Here is a 12683-nt window from a genome sequence, read left to right as displayed (position 1 = left end):
GTGATTGTTGGGGGTTCGTTCGTTTTTCAGCCTGGTTTGACTTTTACATCTGGTACGTGTTGAGAAATCCCTCCCTCAGGAGCCAACACATGGTAGAAATAAGAAGTAAGCTTGTGTGTGTGTGTGTGTGTGTGTGTGTGTGTGTGTGTGTGTGTGTGTGGCCATGTATTACTCATGTTGTGGGGACATAAATCTGTTTATACAGTCACATTATGGGGACAAAACTCAAGTCCCTGTAATGTAAATCATGACATTTTAGGGTGAAGACTTGGGTTGAGGTTAGGGTAAGGGTTGGAGTCAGGCAGGTAGTAGTTATGTTTGTTAGTGTGTGTGTGTGTGTGTGTGTGTGTGTGTGTGTGTGCATGTGTGTGTGAGAGAGAGAGATTAAGTACAGTAAATTTTGCTGTTTGTTTCTGGCCTGATTGTGTATGTGCATGCCCGTGTCTATGCACATGCATGTCAGTCAGCGCGACTTAATGGGCATCAGAAAAGTGAGCAGCCCCTGAAAGGAGGGAGACGCTCAAAAACCAGCAGCCTCTGATCAGAAAAAGAGAACTGTAGTTCCTCTGTAGGCACACCTTTAGCATTAGATTTGACATTAGTTTTCCACACCCTGACATGAAGACTGGATATACAAGTTTTTCAGTGGCAGTGATTTGCCTGTCGATTGTGAGTTCAGTAACTCTAGCAAAAGCAGAAGACAACATGAAGGGTAATACGACTGCTTCTGAGGTGAGTAATGCAAATGATTTAGGTTTTATATTAGTCAGATGATCTGTATAATCCACTTTCTATCTCATACCGTTTACCAGCAAATTGCACATATATGTGTCAGGTCCTGTTACCCTACCTGTTTAAACAAAAGCCGCATTATGAGGAGTTTCAGGCATTAGTACGTTACATCATTCTCGTCCTTGTGTTTAGCTGTATGACTATTTCCTAGTTTCTGAAACTGTGTGTAACATTGAGAAAAACTTTAAAAACTGCCATTGGGTTTACGCTGCAGACAAAGCTGATTCTGATTCTTTCATGAATGTAGTATGTACAATGTGTATAACAATGTAAGACATTTCAAAGGATGATGTATTTTTTCGTAGTTTCTTTAAAAAATGCATACACATTCAAACTTAGAAAAAAAAAATATGTAAACTGTTTTATCTTCTCTGGTTATTATTTCCTATTGAGCCTAAATCTGTTAGCTGTCCTTGATTCTTTCCAGAAAGGCATCCGTCAGTCCCAGTCTCTGTGTGCTGCTGAGCAGGAGTATGTTCACAAGAGGAAGCAAGAGGTGCTGGACTCACTCAGCAAACTGGGGGCCAACTGTACTGCAGTAAGAAGTACACCTCTCACACTGATGGAAAGACTGTCTTTCTCAGTTTTTCTCCGGGGATGTGTTACGTTTGCACAAATGTCCTCTTGTGCATGTATACATTATGATGTGATGGTGTCTCTTTACATAACACCAAAGCAGTTTCATGTCTCATGATAACTTTTGTGACACTCACAGGAGCAGAATCGACTCGACCCCCCTGAAGAGCCACACAGGTTTTCTCAAACGTGCTTAAAGCGAGTGAATGCACATTCATCAGGTCGATGTAAAATAAATGCTAGGCAAACGCTCGCTAACATAACCATTCTTTTAAATTATTTTTTGGGCATGTTTGGAGAGATGACAGGAAGCAAAGAATTAAAAGATGCAACAGAGGTCCCTGTTGGATTTCAAGGCACAGACTTTGAGGTTTATGGTTGGCATGTGAAGCAACAGGGGTGCCCCAGACACATCAGTGTAATAATATCTAAAATGACTGAGGGGAACAGTAGAGAAAAACCAAACCAAGGTTGAACTGCCGTTATTACAACTTCAAATCTCCAAGGATTGTGACTTGTGACTACTACTAATAAAAGTTATTACTCACACCAATGACATTAATAAATACATTGACTGTTCAGTGTAATTGGCTTAGCAGCTATCAAATTTGCTATCTCTCATCATCATTCCATCCAGGATTGGGTTCCCCACATTGCTCTGTTGGCATCAGGTGGTGGTCAGAGGGCAGCTGTAGGTCTGGTGGGTTCCCTCTATCAGATGGAAGAAGAAGGTCTGTTGGACACTGTGCTCTACCTGGGAGGAGTTTCTGGATCAACATGGTAACAATGGTCACACTTGCACACACAAGCACGAGCTTGTGTATGAATGACACAATGCATGGATGGCCAGGCCAGAACACTCAATGCCCTCAGCAGCTACCAGCGAGGTGTCCTTAAGCAAAGACTTGGTGATTTGACTAAATTATATGTTGTTAACATTAAATTCTGAGGTTTATTTTAAATCACTTCAGTTTTTATTGTCAAGAGAGACAGATGACTTGAGCTAACTTGATGCTGACATCAGCATGCTAACATACTCACAATGATGATACTAACATGCAGATGTTTAGACAGCTGAAATCCTGCTGTCACCTCTGAGCTACCCCCTGTTCCACTAACTTGTGCAATTAGCTAGATGGATGGATTGGATTTTTACTCATTGTCGTTCTTGGTTTTTAGCCTGTTAGCAAGCTAGCATTTGCTAATTTAAGTTTACATGCATTCCATCCAATATTTGTTCACATGATTTAGTTTGGACAAAAGTAGTGGACCCACTCACCAATTAATTACTTACAGAAACTAATGCTTGTTTTTTTGTTTTTTTGAATGACCTACATGTATCTCTCTCCTCTGATAGGTCAATGTCCACCCTGTACAGCGACCCACAGTGGAGCACCAACATGGACAGAGCAGTGTCCAGGTTGTCGGGTCCTGGGGTCGAGCTGGAGGAGGCTCTGGCCTGGTTGGGCGAGAGGGCAAAGGAGGAGAACTTCTCCCTCACTGATATCTGGGGGGTCTTGACCTCTGCTGGGATCATGAAACAGGTACCCGGGCAAAAGACACACACTTCTTCTCCTAATATTTCCCATTTGAAACGCAACACACTCTGTTAGAAAGAGTTGTATAATCATCCCTTCAGAGAATCTCTTATGTTCCATCAGATGGACCTGCGGCGTCTTTCAGACGAAGCTAGCAGAAATGCTTCCATCCCTTATCCCATCTACAGCGCCATAGAGAAACAGTGCTTTTCAGATGGGCCTATAGAAGGTACACACACACACACACACACACACACATGCAAGTGTCACATTAGGACACTACGGTACAGAACATACAGTAATATAAATCATTTTCTGACTTGTATTAAGTGTAAAAAAGGCTCTCTGTCTCTCAGGGAAGTGGTTTGAGGTGAGCCCCCACGAGGCTGGTTTCACAGAGTTGGGTCTCTTCATTGAAACTTCTCTCCTGGGCAGCAAATTCCAGGGTGGAGAGCTGCTGGAGGAGAAGCCAGAGATGGACATGGTCCAATTACAAGGTGTGTGTTCACGGGCTGAACGATTTGTTTCATGGCAACAGTGCAGTGTTAAGAGCAGTAACGAAACACATGGAAACCAAGGCTCCAGAGCTGCATTTAAGTAGGTATTTAAGAGGATGCATGAGGTCTGAAAAGAGAGCCAGAAGAATTTTAAAAAACAAGATTGTTTATTTTTCATTGTATTGTTTAAGTATTGTGAAATCCTGGCTGGTGCACAGATGTAGATGACATCACCTCTTTTAGAGCTCAGCCCCCCTCAACTCAGTGAGAGGAGGCCAGAGAACTACTGATCTGTTGGTAACACATAAATATTAATCCTCATTGTCAAACCGTGCGTGTGCGTGTGTTGAAACCGAGCAGGTGTTCTTGGCTGTGCGCTGGCTGACGAGGAGACGATCAGAGAGCTCATCCCTCCCTGGCTGAACAGTAATCCAAATTTGACTTTTCATAAATACTAACTGCATTTTTAGAACCTGCAGGGATAAATCTCTTGTTGAGATGGAAAAGTAGTCACAACTGTGTGTGTGTGTGTTTCAGTGCCTGGGCTCGTAGACGGTGCAGCTGAAGAGTACCTGCGTGTATACAATGCCCTTAGTAAACTAGTAGGCCTGACCAGAAGCACCGTTAAGGATCCGACTGCTTTGTCTAACCTGGACAACCTGCAGAAAATACTAGAAGGTAGGGGTGATGATGATGATGATGATGATGATGATGGTTTATTATAAAACTGACCTCTCACCAGCTTTATTCATTACATCCAATTGTTTTGGTAGCTGCAAACTGATTTGCAGGATTGCAGCTACTGATACTCAGACAGGAATGCCATCAGTGTCTCAGTTTTCCTCAGAGTTCAGCTGTTCTTGTGCGTGCGATGAAATAATGACACAGCAAACGTCTGATTCAAAATGCCACAGTGTCCATGAGATTCTTATCTCTTGCAGACAAGGTAAATCACAACGTGTCTGGATTGCTGGAGTCAAAGAGTTCTGACGAAAAGAAAAGTGTTTTTCAGCAGCTGAGTCTGGAGCTGCTGACTGCAGTACAGACCTGGAGCCAAAGTCTGGAGGATGGAGCCTTCAAAACGCACGGTCAGTGTGCGGCAGATAAACGGCCAGACTGGTCAAGGACAGACAAGCACTTTATTTAAAGGAGATGTAAACATTCTTGTTTATTTCTGTGTTTTTTTTCCACCAGTCTCTATGCTTACAAAGCAAGTCCTTCCTCTGATTATGAAATGGGAGTGGGGGACTACGGCTAACTTCCTCTACCAGTACCAAGGTGAGAAGATGGACCTTATAAGCAATAATCACAATTAACTTTAGTTAAAAAAAAAACAAAACACCATTTTGAGTTTTAACAAAAGGAGTCAAATTTTGATAACTCTGTTTATTTGCTCTATCTGTGTGGTACAGTTAACTTATGTTAGATAGTACCAACCAGCACCTCTAAAAGCTCACTGATTGACATCAATAATATAGTATAATCCAGACAATCGTCACTCTTTCCTGAGTAGATGCTGTAACTTTCTGGAAACATGTTGTTGCCAGGCACCCAGTGGAGACTCCAGGGAGTTGCTAGGTGAAAGTTAGTGAGATTTAGAGGTGCTGATCAGTGAATTTTAACATCTTTCAGCACATTGTGATGTTTTAGTTCACTTTCACAGCTGTCATAAGTGTTGTTAAGAGGGATAAAACCCTCAGTAATGAACAAATGCAATAAAAAAATGAAGTTAAAATGAGTTTGTTTGATGTTTGGTTAATTGAAAAATTGTCAAATTCTGTCGCTGGGCAGATTCCACTGTACCACCGTGCCTCCGCTTGAACGACAGGTTCCACCTAGTAGACGCTGGGCTGCTGATTAATGTAGCCTACCCTTCATTTCTGGGAGACAAGAGAGACATCGACCTTATTATCGCACCAGAGTACAGTGCTGGAAACATTTTTGAGGTACTGTAAAGTGTGAGTGCATGTTCTTCATGGAAGATGATTTATTTTACCTGCCTCAATGTATCAAAGTCTAAGGTTTATCTAACTTGCTTTGATAAACACAACCTTAAGCTCACACCATGGCCCTCGCCATATGCTGTGAACCTAACGAAAAGCAAAGCTTCCGTTACCCTCCAGCTAAATTCATGTGGAGGCACGTTTAAGATAAAAAGATCAATTATCCTCTTCAGGTTCTGCATTTCTGCTCAAATGCTATGTACACTGTAATTGTAACGTGTAGCTGTAACTTCCTTCATTCTATGGTTGGCTTTGACTCTCTTCCTCTTTTTGAACAATGGAGCCAGTCAATGGACAGACCTTATTCATTTCAGCTTTGTATTCATCATTTTAACTGACCAATCAGCTTCACTTTTTCCTGTTCTTGCATATGTTTGCCATATAATGTGGAGGATATTTTGATTCATCTAACCATTGATAAGACCCTTAATTACAACACACAGGCCCTTTATTAAAGTATGCCTTATTAAAAATTGCTTCCTGTGTCAGAGTTATGAGGTGAACTGAAGAAACTACAACCAAGTCAAGTGAGATTTATTGCTCAGGCTTGCTCAGAGCATGAAAGCTGTGAAAGAGTGGAACAACGTTCAGCCTCCGCTCCCTTCACAGACCCTGACTCTTGCCAGAGACTACGCAGCCGAGGTGAAGAAGCCTTTCCCAGAGATAGACGTCAAAATCCTGGAGGAGAGAGAATGGCCGAAGGACTGCTACGTGTTCGAGGGGAAAGAGAAGGAGCCCACGATCGTCTACATGCCGCTTTTCAACAGACGCAACTGCAAAGGTCTGTTACACCCACGCAGGCAGAATTTTGTTTTACGTTTCTCCTCAGAAGCAGAAATGCCCTGGAGGCGAAATAAATCATGGTTCCTCAAACTGCCATCAGCCACAGTTTGAGGAACCATGATGTTTTGAACCACAATTTTAGAAATAAAAGACATACAATATGATACGATTCCGTTCAACCTTGACCATGACACTTACCTTTAAAGATCGGCAGCCAAGTTTAGTTGTTATCAGTCATTCCATGTGTGCCATTTATGGTACACTACAGTAAACACTACACTAAAGCTGGCCAAAGTGAACACATAATGAACAAGTCATCAGTGTCTGTCTTGATGGATTTACATAGCCTACAATAGATTTCTCATAGTTATGAAAACACGTTCATATTTATGAGAAGGTCATCAGAAAATGAGGATCTTTGGTACAGAATTACGTACAGCTTCATCACTAGCTTACTAAAGCAAGGTAGGTGTTAAGTTATTAATGTTATTTGCATGTGGCATAAATGATCAGTGAACCTGACTTTTGCTTTGTCATCTAGAACTTGACTCAAGCTATCAACTATCAAATATCTATTTTATGAATGATATACATTCATCATCAGTTCCATGTCATGGAAATCTGGACTGATGCTCATGATTTATTCAAAAACTCACTCTTCATATCAGGTTCTATTTATACTTCTTAGGACCTACACCACTCGTAGAAGGTGACTGGTGTCTAAACAGGTGTTCATCGTTTTCTGCAGATGCGGAGGAGATCAAAGCGAGGATGGAGGAGTTCTCCACCTTCCAGGGTCCCTTCAGCCAGGAGAAGATTGACATGGTGTTGGAGACGGCGAAAGCCAACATGAAGAACAACAAGGAGACTCTGCTGAGGGAGATTAACAAGGCGATTGTCCGTCGACGCAACAGGGGGTAGGCGTGGGTCTGAGTGTGTGTGTGTGTGTGTGTGTGTGTGTGTGTGTGTGTGTGTGTGTGTGTGTGTGTGTTGGGGGGGGGTTGTTAAGTGAGCCATAAAAGAATCAGAGATGATCTTGAAGCCTTGTCAATGTAGGTCAAAGCTGGATGTCCTGTCTTTACAGCATGTAATCTGTGAGCTCACTGCGTGTCTGTGTGAAAGGAGGTGAAGGATTTAATAATGTTACATCACAGAGTGTGTGTGCTCGTCTGAGACAGAGAAATGTGGACGGCTGATGGACAAATAACTGACATGAGAAATCTAACATGTCCTCTTGTCTTTCCTCTTTCTTTCCAGGGTGTGCCAGAGCTCTGAGTCTTGTCTTTCGAGTCTGTTGTGAACTGAAATCTGTACAAGAGTGTCAGACCCATTCACAGCATAACAAAGCCAACACGTCATGTACCTGCATGTAATCATATCTGGTGAAGTATCTGTGTTGATACAATAAATAAATAAATATCAATTAAATGTGTCGCTATGTGTCTGAACTGTATGTATGCTATTTGACTAAAAGTATGTTTTTATGTTTTGGGTCAGACCTAAAGTCTTAATCCGTCCATTAATTTTCTACTGCCTGGATGTGGTGGCAGCAAGCTAAGCAAGATAGTCCAGACGTCCCTCTCCTCAGCCAAGTCTTCCATCTCCTCTCAAGGTATTCCCAAGGCAGCGTGTTCTGGGTCTACCCTGGGGTGTCCCACCTGTGGGACGTGCCTGGAAAACCTGCTAAGGACAGCTCCCAGGAGGGTACTGATCAGATACTGAGCAACCTCAACTGGCTCCTTTCAACACTGAGGAGCAGCAGTCCTGCTCTGTGCTCCCACTGGATTTCTGAGCTCCTCGCCCTCACCCCCTCCTCATGGGAGCCGCTATAAAGACATTTTGTCTGCTTGTATCCACAATCTCATTCTTTCATTCGCTACCCAAAGCTCATGACCTTAGCTGAGGGGTGGAATGTAGATGGACTGGGGCACAGCAGCTTTTCCGCCTCAGCGGTCCAGTGGTAGAAATCTCAATATAACAGCATAAATTTCTGTTTTTGACATTAACGTTCCTCAGGCTTTGTGGTAACAGTTTAGAAGAGGCCCCTCTGTCCAACATGACGATGCCAAAAACCAGGTAAAGAAATGGTTTTCTGACTTTGACGTGGAGGAATTCAAACCCATCCCAAACATTTGAACTGAGAGCTTTAAAAGCCTTAAAGCTCAATATGAGTATGAGTGTCTCACAATGATTTTGATCATTTCTAATGTGAATTACTGTTTAACAATGACATAATCTTCACTGACATGTTCATCATTATGATGAATGATCTGCAGTAGCTTATGAACATGAAAGTCCTTCACACAACAATGTGCCTGTTCCTTCACTGTGATGTTGAGCAGTACAGAGTTTGTTTCATTCATCCTTCCCTCTGAAGGGGGAAGTTTCTCTGTACCCACCTTAAATCTCATTTTCACACCTGGATGTACAAGCCAGATTGATGACATCACAACTTGTCTGAAGCCAATCAGGGTCCACTATACTTAAACACATGTGATGTTGAAACCTGAAGCCTCCAGCATGCATACACTGAGGATGGACTTCTCAGTGAGGTTGGAGACATCTTATGTCCAACGGATAACTTTTGAAAGGAAACATACTACTTTTCACACTTAGTACCAGATCACAGATCAGATCAGGCAGTAATGGATCTGGAAAAGGACATGCTGTTTTAAAGCCAGTGCGAGCAAATACATTTTGACCAACCTCTAATTGTAGAATGTTAACCACCGCCCACCGAAAAACAAACAAAAACCCTGCAGAAATGACCTCTGTGTCTTCAGATATGGGTCCTCACACAGTCGCCGTGGCCATCGGGAGCCCTGGGAGAAATCCCTGTGGGCTGGCCGTTATACAAAAACAAGGTGTGAATAAATATATCAAGGGTCGTCTTTGAGTCCCAGTGAGCACTAATACAAGCTAAAGACTGACTCTGGATGCAGACTTTCTCAGCATAGCCATACACTGTGCATACACACATGCCCCATATTCGAAATGTCATGTCATGACATGTCATCATGTCACTCTTCATCCTCCATACAGTCTCATGCTCAGCGTGACTGCAGTAATTTCACGCGGTTTTGAGTGAAGTAACCTGACATAAACGCTAGAGGTCACACAACGTCCACAGGAAGGACTGGCACTGTCTTTATGTAGGTCAATACGACCAAGCATTCATCAAGACCGTCTGCATATAACACCGTGCATCCACAGTTGGTTGCTCTAAGACTGTCATTATATTATTATAGATAAAATAAACACTGTACTGAGTAAATTATCTGTTTTATCAGTAAAAAGTAAGATTATGACTGATGAGTTTCCTTTTTTATTTGGCAGAAAATGTTTGAATCTGGCACTGTTTGCTTGACTTGTATAGACTGTCACTCTTACAGTTTCTGTGGAGGTTTTCTCCCTCCAAACTATGGCTTTGTGGCATCTGAAGCACTTTTCATGCTCTCCCGATCATATCTGAACTTCACGTTTCTTCCTTACTGATATTTGTGTTTGTTCAGCTAAAAGACGGGGGTGATGTTTTTCTTTTTCTTTTCACTTCACATAGATGCAATCTGTCATCACACAATGTGATGAATATGTTGTCTCTCTCTATCGGTCTGTGCGCCCTCGGTGCGCTTTGCGTCGTCAGTGAAGTTGCCTGATCCGCTGCTGACGAACGAGCGGTGCGCCACGAACATCCACCCGCTCCAGAGGAAAAACGACAAGAAGACAATGATTCATGAACGCCTTTCACAGCTGAAATGTCTTCAGGGTGGACAGATACAGAGATAGATGCATGACAGACGCGCGCAAAAACACCGAAATGTTGCATGAACGCCAAACCGAGAAGCGAAGGTGGACGATGCTGTGAGGACGGATCTCCTGCGAGGCTTCAGAGCATCTCTGCGCTCCACGGGGGAGAGACGGGGACAAGAAGAACCGAAGAAGAGGGAGAAAAATGTTCAAAGTTAGGCCGTGTCGTCCACAAGTGCGACCCCGCAAAGCGCCGTCCCGCAACAGCTGCAGAAAATGAGCATGAATTGAACGAAGAATGCATGTCGTTTGGGATATATCTGTGATTTTGCAAACATATATCATCTGCACGTCATCAGGTAAGACGCCAAGAGGGAACTGTGGTCCTTCAAAACATTAGAACAACATAGAAATGTCCTGCAGTGGAAGATTCAGTTGGAATATAAAATATTGAAATAAAGAAAATGAATGAAAATGTTGCAGTGGCGCTATCACTTACAATAAGTCACCATGAAGTTGGCTACTTATAGAAGCTAGAGGAATACTGTGGGCCCTGTTGTTATTATTATAATGATCTTACAGTATTTATTTAGAATTGTCAGAATTTAGTCCTCATTTCAAGTCAGACACCTCATCTGCCTGTCATCGCCCACTCATCTCACTTTCTACATGGAGTGTGTAGCTGACAGTATTCATGTCAACAGGCTCTTTGCACAAAGAGACACAGTACCACCTCAGTCACTGCACACTGGTGAGATTCAAAACTACTGAGATGATTGAATTCATGCCTCAGCGCTCGCACTTCATAACCCAGCACTTTGATCAGTCGCCTCTCATGCATGCCGGATGCGCTCATACACACACACACACACACACACACACACACACACACACACACACACACACACACACACACACACACACACACACACACACACACACACACACACGCACACACACACCATAGTACAGTATACTTCACACACAGGATGACTGTAACACGGTAAATGTAAATAGTTCATGAACATCACTGTCAAGGAGCTCATATGGCCGTGCCAGAGAGGCAAGCATCCATTTAGTCAGATGCACACAGTGATTCCCCACAATGGGATGAGTCAAGACTTCCTACTCATCACTGCTGAAGCTGCCAGCCTCAGTTTCCTAACAGAACACTGTGGTTTGAAATGTTAGTAGTCATATTTTCAAGCTGATATGTGGATATCAAGAGGCAGGCAATATCATTTCGTGATAACTGACTGGCCACACTTCAACAGTCGTCCACAGGAAACTGACTCAAAAATTCAGTTGTATTTTTTTTTCTCTAGCTGTTATCAATTGTTATTTTATCTTATTTTATTGGGAAGAGACAGTGTAGTTACAGACAGAAAACATGAGGGGAGAAAGAGTGGTATGCCATGTAGTTATATAGTATGCTTCTAAATCACCTTAGGGCAAATAAAAAGAGGACACTCAAACATCAAATACTTAAAAAGACACATTGCTGTTCATTTTGTGAATGTTATCTCGCAGCTATTCAGCACGGCACCTCCAGAAAGTTGAAGCATCTGCAAGAGGGAATACAACAAGAAATGGCAGCAGCTGACATATCCAGACTAGTATGAGATAAGCTCCAAAAATGCTCCTACAATTCCCATAATCCAAGTAGATAACATCTTTCATCAGATGTCTGCCACGCAGATGCCCGTATATTCACCTCTAAGTGCCCTTTTTGTTACAGTGATGATGTCAGCGGTGAACCCTGATGAAATAATCAGGGTCGTTTTTATTTTTGTGTTGTCATCCAAATGTCAAGTCCATTGGCTGAGCGGGAACGTGTGGGCAGGGCCAGCAGGAGAAACACTAGAGCACCTTGTACAACTGTTTTCACAGGCTGAGTCACCCCATGACCAGTTTAACCTTTATGTGTAAAACCAGTGGAAGGTCCCTTCAAATACTGTGGGCTGATTTTAAAAGCAGCATACTGACAAACACACAGTATTCCCTGTTGATGTGTTGGAGCTCGTGTGATCAACATTCCCGTCGACTCGGTTAAGTAGCCACTGGTAGCAGCGAGTGGAGCTACTTTTAGAAAATATTAAAGGGTGACACAGTGTGAAATTTTCCTCTCTGCCCAGCTTAGTCCTGATTTATTATCTTCGTCCTGCTTCTCTGGGTTTTGTCATTGCAGTTCTGTCTCATCCCAATCCTGACACTTTTACTTCTAGACTCTTGGTCATTTTATTCCATGCTAATTATTAGAGGGCTTGTATGGAAAAAAAAAAAAGAAAAAAGAGTATGAGTGCCTGCTTTGGGCTTTTCACATCTTTAGTTACAGTGTCTGTGAGGTTATACAGTCTGATGTTTTGTTCTGTATGAAACTATCCAACAGTTCACACAAGTACAGCTTAAATAATTAGTTGAGTAATCGTTTAGTTGACTGACAGAAAACTAATTGGCAATGATTTTGAATGTTTTTAAATGCAAAGAGGCCAAATACTTCATGCTTCCAGCTTCTCAAATGTGAGGATTTGCTGCTTTTCTTTGTATTTATTTTATTTATATTTGGACAAACAAACATGTTCAAGGTGTCACTCAGGCTCAGGCATTTCTCACTATTTTCATTTTTATTTTTTTTTTCAAAAAACAGTAAATCCATAAATAAAGAAAATAATCATCAGATTAATCCAGAATGAAAACCATCATTTGCGGTCCTATACAGTTCAAAACGAGCTCGACAGCTACAACAG

General features: G+C 42.3%; 2 protein-coding genes across 2 annotated transcripts in view; both read left to right on the top strand.

The window, feature by feature from the left end:
- The first annotated feature begins 527 nt into the window (after nucleotides 1-527).
- Nucleotides 528-7549, top strand: LOC139343777 (cytosolic phospholipase A2 gamma-like). The gene is made up of 14 exons (XM_070981572.1): nucleotides 528-732; nucleotides 1220-1330; nucleotides 2006-2148; nucleotides 2726-2912; nucleotides 3030-3135; nucleotides 3263-3403; nucleotides 3764-3829; nucleotides 3941-4081; nucleotides 4345-4491; nucleotides 4598-4681; nucleotides 5195-5349; nucleotides 6016-6187; nucleotides 6938-7106; nucleotides 7447-7549. The coding sequence occupies exons 1-14, from the start codon at nucleotides 619-621 to the stop codon at nucleotides 7487-7489; spliced, it is 1779 nt and encodes a 592-aa protein (XP_070837673.1). The 5' UTR covers nucleotides 528-618; the 3' UTR covers nucleotides 7490-7549.
- Nucleotides 7550-9589: 2040 nt separating this feature from the next.
- The window catches only part of LOC139343125 (carbonic anhydrase-related protein 10-like), an 89119-nt gene continuing 86025 nt past the window's right edge, over nucleotides 9590-12683 (top strand). Inside the window, exon 1 of the mRNA XM_070980594.1 lies at nucleotides 9590-10295. Coding sequence (XP_070836695.1) covers nucleotides 10235-10295 — 61 coding nt within the window. The 5' untranslated portion in view covers nucleotides 9590-10234. The remainder of the gene's footprint in view (nucleotides 10296-12683) is intronic.

Source organism: Chaetodon trifascialis, chromosome 15, assembly GCF_039877785.1.
Source record: "Chaetodon trifascialis isolate fChaTrf1 chromosome 15, fChaTrf1.hap1, whole genome shotgun sequence".
Lineage (NCBI taxonomy): Eukaryota > Metazoa > Chordata > Actinopteri > Chaetodontiformes > Chaetodontidae > Chaetodon > Chaetodon trifascialis.
The sequence above is the reverse complement of the archived record's forward strand: the minus strand, read 5'-3'. Positions and strand labels throughout refer to the sequence as shown.

Excerpts from the sequence above, each read along its gene's own strand:
- LOC139343777 (XM_070981572.1), top strand. The coding sequence starts at position 619 with ATGAAGACTGGATATACAAGTTTTTCAGTGGCAGTGATTTGCCTGTCG. Across the intron at positions 5,350-6,015 it reads GTGCTGGAAACATTTTTGAG|ACCCTGACTCTTGCCAGAGA; the intron begins GTACTGTAAAGT and ends CTCCCTTCACAG. Across the intron at positions 7,107-7,446 it reads GTCCGTCGACGCAACAGGGG|GGTGTGCCAGAGCTCTGAGT; the intron begins GTAGGCGTGGGT and ends CTTTCTTTCCAG.